At 40.3% G+C, this 12,049-nt stretch overlaps 2 protein-coding genes across 3 annotated transcripts in view; one reads left to right on the forward strand and one right to left on the reverse strand.

The window, feature by feature from the left end:
- The window catches only part of LOC132391501 (palmitoyl-protein thioesterase ABHD10, mitochondrial-like), a 70,907-nt gene that overhangs the window by 7,623 nt on the left and 51,235 nt on the right, over positions 1-12,049 (forward strand). The window lies entirely within an intron of this gene.
- LOC132390792 (uncharacterized) lies at positions 505-5,755 on the reverse strand. The gene is made up of 2 exons (XM_059963338.1): positions 5,576-5,755; positions 505-5,490 (listed from the first exon to the last, which is right to left on the reverse strand). Exon 2 carries the CDS (start codon positions 4,277-4,279, stop codon positions 3,263-3,265), a length of 1,017 nt encoding a protein of 338 aa, XP_059819321.1. The 5' UTR covers positions 4,280-5,490; positions 5,576-5,755; the 3' UTR covers positions 505-3,262.

Below are 12,049 nucleotides of genomic sequence, written 5' to 3' on the forward strand. Positions count from 1 at the left end.
ATGCCCTCTGGTACTGGACTCCCAGCATCTGGAACATATTTCCTGCCTCTATCTTGTCCAATCCCTTAATAATCTTATATGTTTCAATCAGATCCCCTCTCAATCTCCTTAATTCCAGTGTGTACAAGCCCAGTCTCTCTAACCTCTCTGTGTAAGACAGTCCGGACATCCCAGGAATTAACCTTGTGAATCTACGCTGCACTTCCTCGACAGCCAGGATGTCCCTCCTTAACCCTGGAGACCAAAACTGTACACAAAACTCCAGGTGTGGTCTCACCAGGGCCCTGTACAAATGCAAAAGGATTTCCTTGCTCTTGTACTCAATTCCCTTTGTAATAAAGGCCAACGTTCCATTAGCCTTCTTCACTGCCTGCTGCACTTGCTCATTCACCGTCAGTGACTGATGAACAAGGACTCCTAGATCTCTTTGTATTTCTCCCTTACCTAACTCTACACCGTTCAAATAATAATCTGCCTTCCTGTCCTTACTCCCAAAGTGGATAACCTCACACTTATTCACATTGAACATCATCTGCCAAGTATCTGCCCACTCACCCAGCCTATCCAAGTCACCCTGAATTCTCCTAACATCCTCATCACATGTCACACTGCCACCCAGCTTAGTATCATCAGCAAATTTGCTGATGTTATTTTCAATGCCTTCATCCAAATCATTGACGTAAATTGTAAACAGCTGTGGTCCCAATACCGAGCCCTGTGGCACCCCACTAGTCACCACCTGCCATTCCGAGAAACACCCATTCACCGCTACCCTTTGCTTTCTATTTGCCAACCAGTTTTCTATCCATGTCAATGTCTTCCCCCTGATGCCCTGAGCTTTGATTTTACCGATCAATCTCCAATGTGGGACCTTATCAAATGCCTTCTGAAAATCGAGGTGCACTACATCCACTGGATCTCCCCCGTCTAGCTTCCTGGTTACATCCTTGAAAAACTCCCAACAGATTAGTCAAGCATGATTTACCCTTGGTAAATCCATGCTGGCTCGGCCCAATCCTATCACTGCTATCTAGATATGCCACTATTTCATCCTTAATAATGGACTCTAGCATCTTCCCCACCACCGATGTCAGGCTGACAGGTCAATAGTTCTCTGTTTTCTCCCTCCCTCCTTTCCTAAAAAGTGGGATAACATTAGCCATTCTCCAATCCTCAGGAACTGATCCTGAATCTAAGGAACATTGGAAAATGATTCCAATGCATCCGCAATTTCCAGGGCCACCTCCTTTAGTACCCTAGGATGCAGACCATCCGGACCTGGGGATTTGTCAGCCTTCAGTCCCATCAGTCTACTTATCACCGTTTCCTTCCTAATGTCTATCTTTTTCATTTCCTCTGTTACCCCATGTCTTTGGCTCATCCATACATCTGGGAGATTGCTTGTGTTTTCCTTAGTGAAAACAGATATAAAGTACTCATTAAATTCTTCTGCCATTTCTCTGTTTCCCATAACAATTTCACCCAATTCATTCTTCAAAGGCCCAACATTGATCTTAACTATCTTCTTTCTCTTCACATACCTAAAAAAGCTTTTGCTATCTTCCTTTATATTCCTGGCTAGCTTGTGTTCGTACCTCATTTTTTCTCCCCGTATTGTCTTTTTAGTTAAGTTCTGTTGTTCCTTAAAAACTTCCCATTCATCTGTCCTCCCACTCACCTTAGCTCTGTCATGCTTCCTTTTTTTTTAATGCTATGCAATCTCTGACTTCCTTTGTTAACCACTGTGGCCCCTTTCCCCCCTTTGAATCCTTCCTTCTCTGGGGGATGAACTGATTTTGAACCTTGTGTATTATTCCCAAGAATACCTGCCATTGCTGTTCCACTGTCTTTTCTGCTAGGCCAGGGGTCAGCAACCTTTACCACTGAAAGAGCCACTTGGACCCGTTTCCCACAGAAAAGAAAACACTGGGAGCCGCAAAACCCGTTTGACATTTAAAATGAAATAACACTGCATACAACGTTTTGTTTTGCCTTTATGCTATGTATAAACAAACTATAATGTGTTGCATTTATGAAATTGATGAACTCCAGCAGAGAAAACGAAATTACATTTCTGCATGCAACAAAAACATTTTGACCTCCGAAAAAAAGACGTTGGGTTGAAGGTTACTTTTAAGTAAAATACTCAATGTCTATTTGAGTCCTTCTTGTATTTATGAAAAACGCCAAACTTAAATTTGCCGCCAGCAGCAAACCAAAAATAACGTCAGCCAGCTGTCAACCTGAAAAATAAAAGGACTATTTCACTGAACAATGAAAACATATGAATATACGCAAAATAATAGGCAATTAAAATATTTATCATCCTTGTTCAGGTTGACTCACACCTGACAATGCAGTCGTATTCAGTAGGGATGGATCGATGCTTAGGGGAGTGACCGGGAAGGATAATGTGTTTTTTTCCTCTCTGAACTCACAGAAGCGTTTCCCAAACGATGTTTGCATTGCGATGATTGCAGAATGTAAATACTCCGAATTTATCAAGTCGTGACCTTGTTTGAACTCTCTCAAATTGGGGAAGTGAGACAATGTGCCTTTCTGTAAATCTCTGGCAAGCAACGTCAACTTGCGCTCGAATGCCAAAACATCCTCCAACATGTGCAGGGCTGTACGTCCTTACCCCTGAAGAGCTGTGTTCAGCGTGTTCAGGTGCGCTGTCATGTCTACCATGAAGTGTAGCTTTTCCAGCCACTCTGGCTGTTCCAGCTCAGGAAAGGTGAGCCCTTTGCTGCCCAGGAAAGTTTTCACTTCTTCCAGACACGCGACAAAGCGTTTCAGCACCTCCCCTCTGGACAGCCAGCGATAAAAACACGTTGTAGCGGTGTGCTACAGGCAGTCAGTAAACTGCAGTCAAAGATAGCTTTATTCGAACTAAACAGCCTTGCTTTTAAGCCTCCCTCAACCCGCCCCCCATGGGCGCGGATGCTGCAAAAGACATGTACTCACAAACCCCCGTAGGCTATCTCCCTTAGCCTGAACGCTGGCTAATTGTGAGCCGGTTCGGATGTGTCAGGAAATGGGTCGCCACAACGTCTTATTTAGATTGTACAAGATCACCATAATCTTCAAATTTAGATTTACATTTCAAAAACTAACAAACCAACATAAAATACATTTTAATTAAATACTGACCATGTAGCGGTGTGCTACACGCAGCGCTAAAATTACGACACGGAGTCGGTAACTGCAGTCGAAGGAAAAAACTTTATTCGAAATCTTCAGCCTCACTTTTAAGCCTCCCTCAACCTGCCCCCATGGCGCAGAGGCTCCAAAGCTCTGTGCTCGCAAACCCCCGTAGGCTATCTAATTGTGAGTCGGTTCGGATGTGCCAGGAAAAGGGTCGCCACAACCAATTATTTCTCAAAGCAACAGGGAGCCGCAGCACAGACGTAAAAGAGCCACATGTGGCTCCGGAGCCGCGGGTTGCCGACCCCCGTGCTAGGCTATCCATCCAGTCAACTTTGGCCAGCTCCTCCCCCATGGCTCCATAGTTTCCCCTGTCCAACTGCAACACTGACACCTCCGAGCTGCCCTTATCCTTCTCAAATTGCAGATAAAAACTTATCATATTATGATCACTACCTCCTAATGGCTCCTTTACTGCAAGATCGCTTATCAAATCCTGTTCATTACATAACACTAAATCCAGAATAGTCTTGTCCCTGGTCGGCTCTCGTACAAGCTGTTCCAAGAATGCATCCTGTAGGCACTCTACAAACTCCCTATCCTGTGGTCCAGCACCAACCTGATTCTCCCAGTTCACCTGCATGTTGAAATCCCCCAAAACTACTGCGACATTACCTTTGCCACATGCCAATGTTAACTCCCTATTCAACTTGCACCCAATATCCATGCTACTGTTTGGTGGCCTGTAGACAACACCCATTTGGGTCCTTTTGTCCTTACTGTTCCTCAGTTCTATCCACACAGACTCTACTTCTCCTGACCCTATGTCCCCCCTTGCAAAGGACTGAATCTCATTCCTCACCAAAAGGGCCACCCCACCCCCTCTGCCCACATTTCTGTCCCTACGATAGCACGTGTACTCTTGTACATTCATTTCCCAGGTCTGATCTCCCTTCAGCCTTGTCTCCGTTATCCCAGCAACATCATAGTTACCCATTCGCACCTGGGCTTCAAACTCATCCGCCTTATTTCTGACACTTCGTGCATTCAGATACAGAGTTTTTAGCCCATTTGTCCTCTCTCTGTTTGAATCGTTGCCTATTGTGCTTAACCCAGCTCCCCGAACTCCCATCAGGCTATACACCTCTAGAATTTTGTTGTCCTTCTTAAATTTACTTATTCTTTCAACACATTTAACTCCATGTTCCGTCAGACCATCCCTCTGTACATGTGTCCTCCTTGTCACTTGTTCCGCCTCACCTTTCTGTACTACACACTTAATATTCCGGAACTGTGTAGTCCCCACCTGTCCTTTATTCTTCCTCTCGCTATCCTCTTTCACATTCTGGATTCCCGCCCCCTGCAAATTTAGTTTAAACCCCCCCCCCAAGAAGCACTAGCAAACTTCCTGCAAGAATGTTAGTACTGCTCCAGTTTAGGTGTAAACCGTCCCTTCAGAACAGATCTCACCTTCCCTGGAACAAAGCCCAATTATCTACAAACCTGAAGCCCTCCCTCCTGCACCATCCTCTCAGCCACGTATTAATCTTTAAAATCTTTCTGTTCCTTGCCTCTCTCGCACGTGGCACAGGTAGCAATCCTGAGATTGTTACCCTGGAGGTCCTGCTTTAGATATTAGTCCGCACTATTATTCCCTTTACCAAAATGCATTATCATACATTGTCCAACACTGTATTCCATCTGCCACATTTTTGCCTATTTTTCCAATTTGTTTACATCCTGTGGCAATTGCATTGCTTCCTCAACATTGCCTATCCCTCCACTTTGTATCATCTGCAAACTTTGACACAATTCCATTATCCAAATCATTGATAAACAATATGGTAAGTAGTGGTCCCAGTATTGACCCCTGAGGAATACCATTAGCCACTGGCAGCCAACCAGAAAAGGTCCCTTTTAGTCCCACATACTGCCTCCTGCCTGTCAGCCATTCCTCTATCCCAGGGGTCAGCAACCTTTACCACTGAAAGAGCCACTTGGACCCGTTTCCCACAGAAAAGAAAACACTGGGAGCCGCAAAACCCGTTTGACATTTAAAATGAAATAACACTGCATACAACGTTTTTTTTGCCTTTATGCTATGTATAAACAAACTATAATGTGTTGCATTTATGAAATTGATGAACTCCTGCAGAGAAAACGAAATTACATTTCTGCATGCAACAAAAACATTTTGAACTCCGAAAAAAAGACGTTGGGTTGAAAGTTACTTTAAAGTAAAATACTCAATGTCTATTTGAGTCCTTCTTGTATTTATGAAAAACGCCGAACTTAAATTTTCCGCCAGCAGCAAACCAAAAATAACATCAGCCAGCTGTCAGCCTGAAAAATAAAAGGACTATTTCACTGAACAATGAAAAAATATGAATACACATAAAATAATAGGCAATTAAAATATTTATCATACTTGGTTAATGGGATTTCTGCTCCTGGACCTCAGCGCACAGCGTCTGCACATCAGGGCTGTATGACGTCACCTTCATCTTTACACAGGATCGCAAGCTGTCATCTGTGAGGCATGCGCGATGTTTGTTTTTAATAAAGTTCATGTTGGAGAACACCTGCTCACTTACATATGTGGATCCAAAGATCGACAGGACTCAAAGCGCATACTTTTTAATGTTTACATAAATGTTTCGAACACAAGTTTGTCCGGTTTTGGAAGGTTTTCAATATCACTCCATTTGTGTTTCTGAGCAAGAACGGGCAACATCTTCAAGGTCTGCTGTCAAGCGTCTAAACTTGGACACCCATATGTCTTTGTCGGCTATGTCGGCCAGTTCCATCTCAAGATCAGGTTGACTCACACCTGCCAATGCAGTCGTATTCAGTAGGGAAGGATCGATGCTTAAGGGAGTGACCGGGAAGGATAATGTGTTTTTTTCCTCTCTGAACTCACAGAAGCGTTTCCCAAACGATGTTTGCATTGCGATGATTGCAGAATGTAAATACTCCGAAATTATCATGTCGTGACCTTGTTTGAACTCTCTCAAATTGGGGAAGTGAGACAAAGTGCCTTTCTGTAAATCTCTGGCAAGCACTGTCAACTTGCGCTCGAATGCCAAAACATCCTCCAACATGTGCAGGGCTGTACGTCCTTACCCCTGAAGAGCTGTGTTCAGCGTGTTCAGGTGCGCTGTCATGTCTACCATGAAGTGTAGCTTTTCCAGCCACTCTGGCTGTTCCAGCTCAGGAAAGGTGAGCCCTTTGCTGCCCAGGAAAGTTTTCACTTCTTCCAGACACGCGACAAAGCATTTCAGCACCTTCCATCTGGACAGCCAGCGATAAAAACACGTTGTAGCGGTGTCAGTAAACTGCAGTCAAAGATAGCTTTATTCGAACTAAACAGCCTTGCTTTTAAGCCTCTCTCAACCCAGCCCCCATGGACGCAGATGCTGCAAAAGACGTGTACTCACAAACCCCCGTTGGCTATCTCCCTTAGCCGGAATGCTGGCTAATTGTGAGCCGTTTCGGATGTCGCCACACTTAGATTGTACAAGATCACCATAATCTTCAAATTTAGAATTACATTTCAAAAGCTAACAAACTAACATAAAATACATTTTAATTAAATACTGACCAATTATTTCCCAAAGCCACAGGGAGCCGCAGCACAGAGGTGAAAGAGCCACAAATGGCTCGGGAGCCGCAGGTTGCCGACCCCCGCTCTATCCATTCCAGTAGCTTTCCTGTAATGCCATAGGATTTTATCTTGTTAAGCAGCCTCAAGTGGCACCTTATCAAATGCCTTCTGAAAATCCAAGTAAATGACATCCAGTGCTGCTTCTTTGTCCGCCCTGCCTCTTACTGGTGTGTCTAATTACACACATAATCACGTGAGTTAGAAACTGCTTGGCAACAGTCTCCTGTCCCAATTAAGCAGCGTAGTATCCCAATTAAATGAAGGAATCCCAGCAATTTCCTCAGAATTGTCTGAATTAACCAGAATCCAAAGTTCAAAGTACATTTATTATCAAAGTATGTATACATTAAACAATCTTGAGATTCATCTAACAGGCAGTCACGAACCAAAGAATCCCAAAAGAACCCATTAAAAAAAAGGCCGTCAAACACCCAATGTGAAGAGAGAAAAGAAATCAAATCATCCAACAATAAATGGATGAAAATAACATTCTGGACTGAAGTCCCCAAAGAGAGTCTGTCCATGGACCCATAGTTCAGAGCAGAGTGAAGCAGCAAGCTGAATCATTGTCCTAACATTGGGTTCAGTTGCTTTGGTACGCTCCGGGGCCTGGATCCCACCGCCTCAATTCTGCTTGTACCCAACCTTTCCGATTTGGTCTGGCACTTATCGATTGAACCTGGTGTCTTCCTTGCTCTCGGTGACGCCTCACATCCCCTCAGTTCTGCCACATCGAAATACCTCTAAATCCAAAGGGAAATTGCCTGCTATTGCCTGCAATGATTGTCAGGTTAACAAAGAATTTAGTTGTTTTCCTTGTTTCATCAGCCACCACCTAGAAATTACTGAGATTAATCAGCACCATCTTAAACTACTGTATATTGTAAATTGTGAAGTTATCCTCTTTGGTCTATGAAACAGAAAAGTGTTTGTTAAATGATGAGAAACTGGACAATTCAAAGGAACCCAAGAATGCTTGCGTACAAGTTATTGAAGCCCAACATGCAGGCACAGCAACAACTAAGAGGGTAAATATTATGTTAGCCTTTACTTTTAGAAGATTAAACAAATAAGATGTTATTGTAGTTGTATAGATCTGCACCTGGAGTACTATATAGAATTTTGCTCTCCAAGAATGGATGCATTTGCCATAGAAGAAGAATAGTGAAGTTCAGCTGGATTATTTCCATGGATGGTGGGCTTTGAAGCATGAGGAAAGATTCAGATTAGACATTTTTCTTTACAATTTAGAAGAATGCGAGGGGATTGCATTTCAAGGCCAAATTCAGGGAAGATGTTTCACTTGCTAAGGTGGTTAGGTCAGGCTACATAGTTTCAGAATATGGGGCTAGCTGGGATATGTAAGGAGTAAATTCTTAATTTAGAGGGGCATGAAGCTTTGTAATTCTTTAAGTGCTGTGGAGGCCTAGTCATGGTATTCATTAGAAGTGCACTTCAAGAGATTTCTGAACATTAACAGAATCAAGGGTTGTGGGAATACTGAAGGAAAATTGGTTGAAAGATCAGTCATGATCTTAATGAATGGCAGTCCTCACTACAGCACTATAGCACCTCTACTTCCTTAGATGTTTCTGCAAATTCAACATGTCATCTTTGATAAACTTCTGTAGTTGCTTAATGGAGGGCATTCAGATTGGTTGCATCATGCTTGAGAATGGACAGGTCTACAGAAACTGGTGGATCCAGGCCAGTCAATCACAAGTGAAGCCCTCCCACCAATGAACATACCTGCAAGGAGTGCTGCCACAAAAAAACAGCATCCATCATCACGGAACCCACCATTTATGCCATACTCTTCTTGCTTCTGTCATCGTGAAGGAGGTACAGGAGCCGTAGGTCCCACATCCCCAGGTTCAGGAACAGTTATTGCCCTTCAATCATCAGACTCATGAAACAGTGTGAATAACCTTAACTCTCAACTAATTCTGCAAAGTATTGACTCACTTTCAAGGACTCTACAACTTATGTTCTAGCCACCCCTTTCAAAGTATTGAGATACAAGTTATCAGGTTTTGAAGGTTGCAGGATTTCAGTTCCATTAATTTCAACAATACGTTATTTTTCTACAAATGCCACTTTCATTTATGTCTCCGTACCCACTATATTTGCTTATTTCCAGAAGAATTTACATGACTTTGTCATGAAGGCAGGCATAAGAATTAAATTTATGGGGGGACGTCACGTGATGACGTAGGATCGAGACGTTGGAACCCAGCCCTCCCGTAAAAAAGTTAATAAATTAATGTTTAAGTGAAGAAAAGCTAATTAATACTTTTTTAAGGTTACTTATAAACTACTCCGGATTGTTTTAAGCTATGCCTCATAAACAGAGGACGAAGAAAACTGCTACCGCGAAGACCGCTCAAGTTGGAACAGAATCAAGGCCTACTTCTACTGAAGAACCGCGGACTCAGGTACAACACACCACCGGTGAAACAGAAAAGGAGACCGCGGCAGCATCGGCCATTTCTAAAGGAAAAGATCAACGAGAACTGCGCAAGCGTAAAGGAACGAGCATGCGCAAAAGAGAGCAACCAGAACTACAAATCCCAGCAACGACTGAAACCGACAGTGAAAGTGAGTCTGAGAGAGAGCCGGGCTCTCTGGAAAAATCAGACGAAGATGGAGAAGATGAAAGTTCCTCTGAAAGTACAAAAAAGACTTTGAGGCAAATAATGCATAAATTAAATGCATTAAAAGTAATTAAAAGTAACCAAAAAGTAATTAAAGAAAAAATAACAAATATGGAGGCTATGTTTGATAAAATGACAAAGAAACAGGAAAAAATGGAAAAGAAAATTACAGATTTGGACGTCAAAATGGAAGAAATGGATGGAAGAATGAAGAAGATGGAAGATGATAATGATGCCTGGACATCAGAAAGAAAACAACTTGTGGAAAAAATTGATAAGCTTGAAAATTTTAGTAGATGCAACAATATTAAAATTGTTGGACTTAAAGAAGGTATCGAAGGAGAAGACCCAATAAATTTTTTTCAAAAATGGATTCCTGAAAAATTGGAAATGGGAGAAGAAACTTTATTTGAGATTGAAAGGGTGCACAGAGCCTTAAGACCAAGATCTCAAGATGATCAAAATCCGCGATCAATTTTGATAAGATGTTTAAGATACCAGGATAAAGAAAAGATTTTGAGGGCAGCTGCCCAGGGTGCTAAAAGAAGAAAAGGTCCGTTGATGATAGCAGAGAAACCAGTTCTTTTTTATCCTGATATAAGTTATAACCTTTTGAAGAGAAAGAAAGAATTTAATCCAGCTAAAAATGTTTTATGGGAAAAAGGTTATAAGTTTTTAATGCGTCACCCAGCAACACTGATAATTTTTTTGGAGGAAGGAAAAAGATTTTTTTCTGATTATCAAGATGCGGAGGTGTTCGCACAAAAACTTCCATCTCTTCGTTAATTAAACGTAGAGATTTCTAAATGTAATGGTTAAAGACGAAGACAGAGAAAGCAAATGGAACTGATGGACAGTTAAGGACGATATAAGGGAGAAAAGTAAAATTTTAGAAATATTAATTGAGAATAGTATGTTTTTTTTTATATATATATACTTTTTATGTTGCGGGGGGGCTGGGGAGCTTTGAATCGGTTACTACGGGATTCACGTGTGTAATCATGGCGATTGCCATGACCCGTACAATAGAGGGGGATAATGTTGTGTTTTTTTTCTCTATTTTCTATTTTTCTTCTATTCTTTTGCCTGGATGATTGGTGGGGACACACATAGCAACATGGAGACTTGTAAAAAGATTTCCCAGGATACAATGAAAGTTGAAAGATTAGGTATTATTATAGATTGGAGTAACATAAATAAAAATAATGACTAATTTATTGAATTTTTTAAGTTTTAATGTTAATGGGCTTAATGGACCAATAAAAAGAAAAAGAATTTTAACATATATTAAAAAAATGAAAATAGATATAGCTTTCTTACAAGAAACTCATTTAACGGATATAGAACATCAGAAATTAAAAAGAAACTGGGTTGGAAATGTTATTGCAGCTTCGTTTAACTCAAAGGCAAGAGGAGTTGCAATTTTGGTTAATAAAAATTTACCAATTAAAATACAAAATGTATTAATTGATTCGGCAGGAAGATATTTAATTATACATTGTCAAATTTTTTCAGAACTATGGACTCTTATGAATATTTATGCACCAAATGAAAATGATGTAAAATTTATACAGGAGGTTTTTTTGAATTTGGCTAATGCACATGATAAAATATTAATAGGTGGAGATTTTAATTTTTGTTTAGATCCAATTTTAGATAGATCAACAAAGGCTATTACAAAATCAAAAGTAGCAAAATTAACTCTATCATTGATGAAAGATTTAAATTTGATTGATATATGGAGAAGAATTAATCCAAAAGAAAGAGATTACTCATTTTATTCAAATAGACATAAAACATATTCAAGGATAGATTTTTTCCTATTATCAACAAATATTCAAGATAGAGTGAAAAATGTGGAATATAAAGCAAGAATATTGTCAGATCATTCTCCTTTGCTAATGACAATGATAATGACAGATAAAGAGGAATCAATTTATAGATGGAGATTTAATTCAATGTTACTAAAACGTCAAGATTTTTGTGATTTTATGAAAAAGCAGATTCAGTTCTTTTTAGATACAAATTCAGTCAGTTGATGATAAATTCATATTGTGGGAAGCAATGAAAGCATATTTGGGAGGCCAGATAATAAGTTATACTTCTAAAATTAAGAAGGAATATATGATAGAAATAGATCAATTGGAAAAAGAGATTATAAAATTAGAAAAAGAATCTCAAAGAAATATGACAGAAGAAAAACGAAGACAACTTATTAATAAGAAATTAAAATATAATACACTCCAGACATATCAAACAGAAAAAGCAATTATGAGAACTAAACAGAGATATTATGAATTAGGTGAAAGATCACATAAAATTCTTGCATGGCAGTTAAAAACTGATCAGATTTCTAAAACAATAAATGCAATTCGAACAAAAGTGAATGAAATTACTTATAAACCTCTAGAAATTAATGAGGCTTTTAAGAATTTTTATTCTGAGTTGTATAAATCAGAATCAAAGAATGATGACGTTAAGATAGAAGAATTTTTATCACAAATAACTCTTCCAAAATTAAATACAGAAGAACAGAAGGGATTAGGTATGCCTTTTACATTGAAAGAAGTTGAAGAAGCTTTGG

This window comes from Hypanus sabinus, chromosome 3 (assembly GCF_030144855.1).
Source record: "Hypanus sabinus isolate sHypSab1 chromosome 3, sHypSab1.hap1, whole genome shotgun sequence".
NCBI classification, from domain to species: Eukaryota; Metazoa; Chordata; class Chondrichthyes; order Myliobatiformes; family Dasyatidae; genus Hypanus; species Hypanus sabinus.

What these genes read in the sequence shown, in the direction of transcription:
- LOC132390792 (XM_059963338.1), bottom strand. Translation starts at nt 4,279, where the DNA reads ATGGGAGTTCGGGGAGCTGGGTTAAGCACAATAGGCAACGATTCAAAC.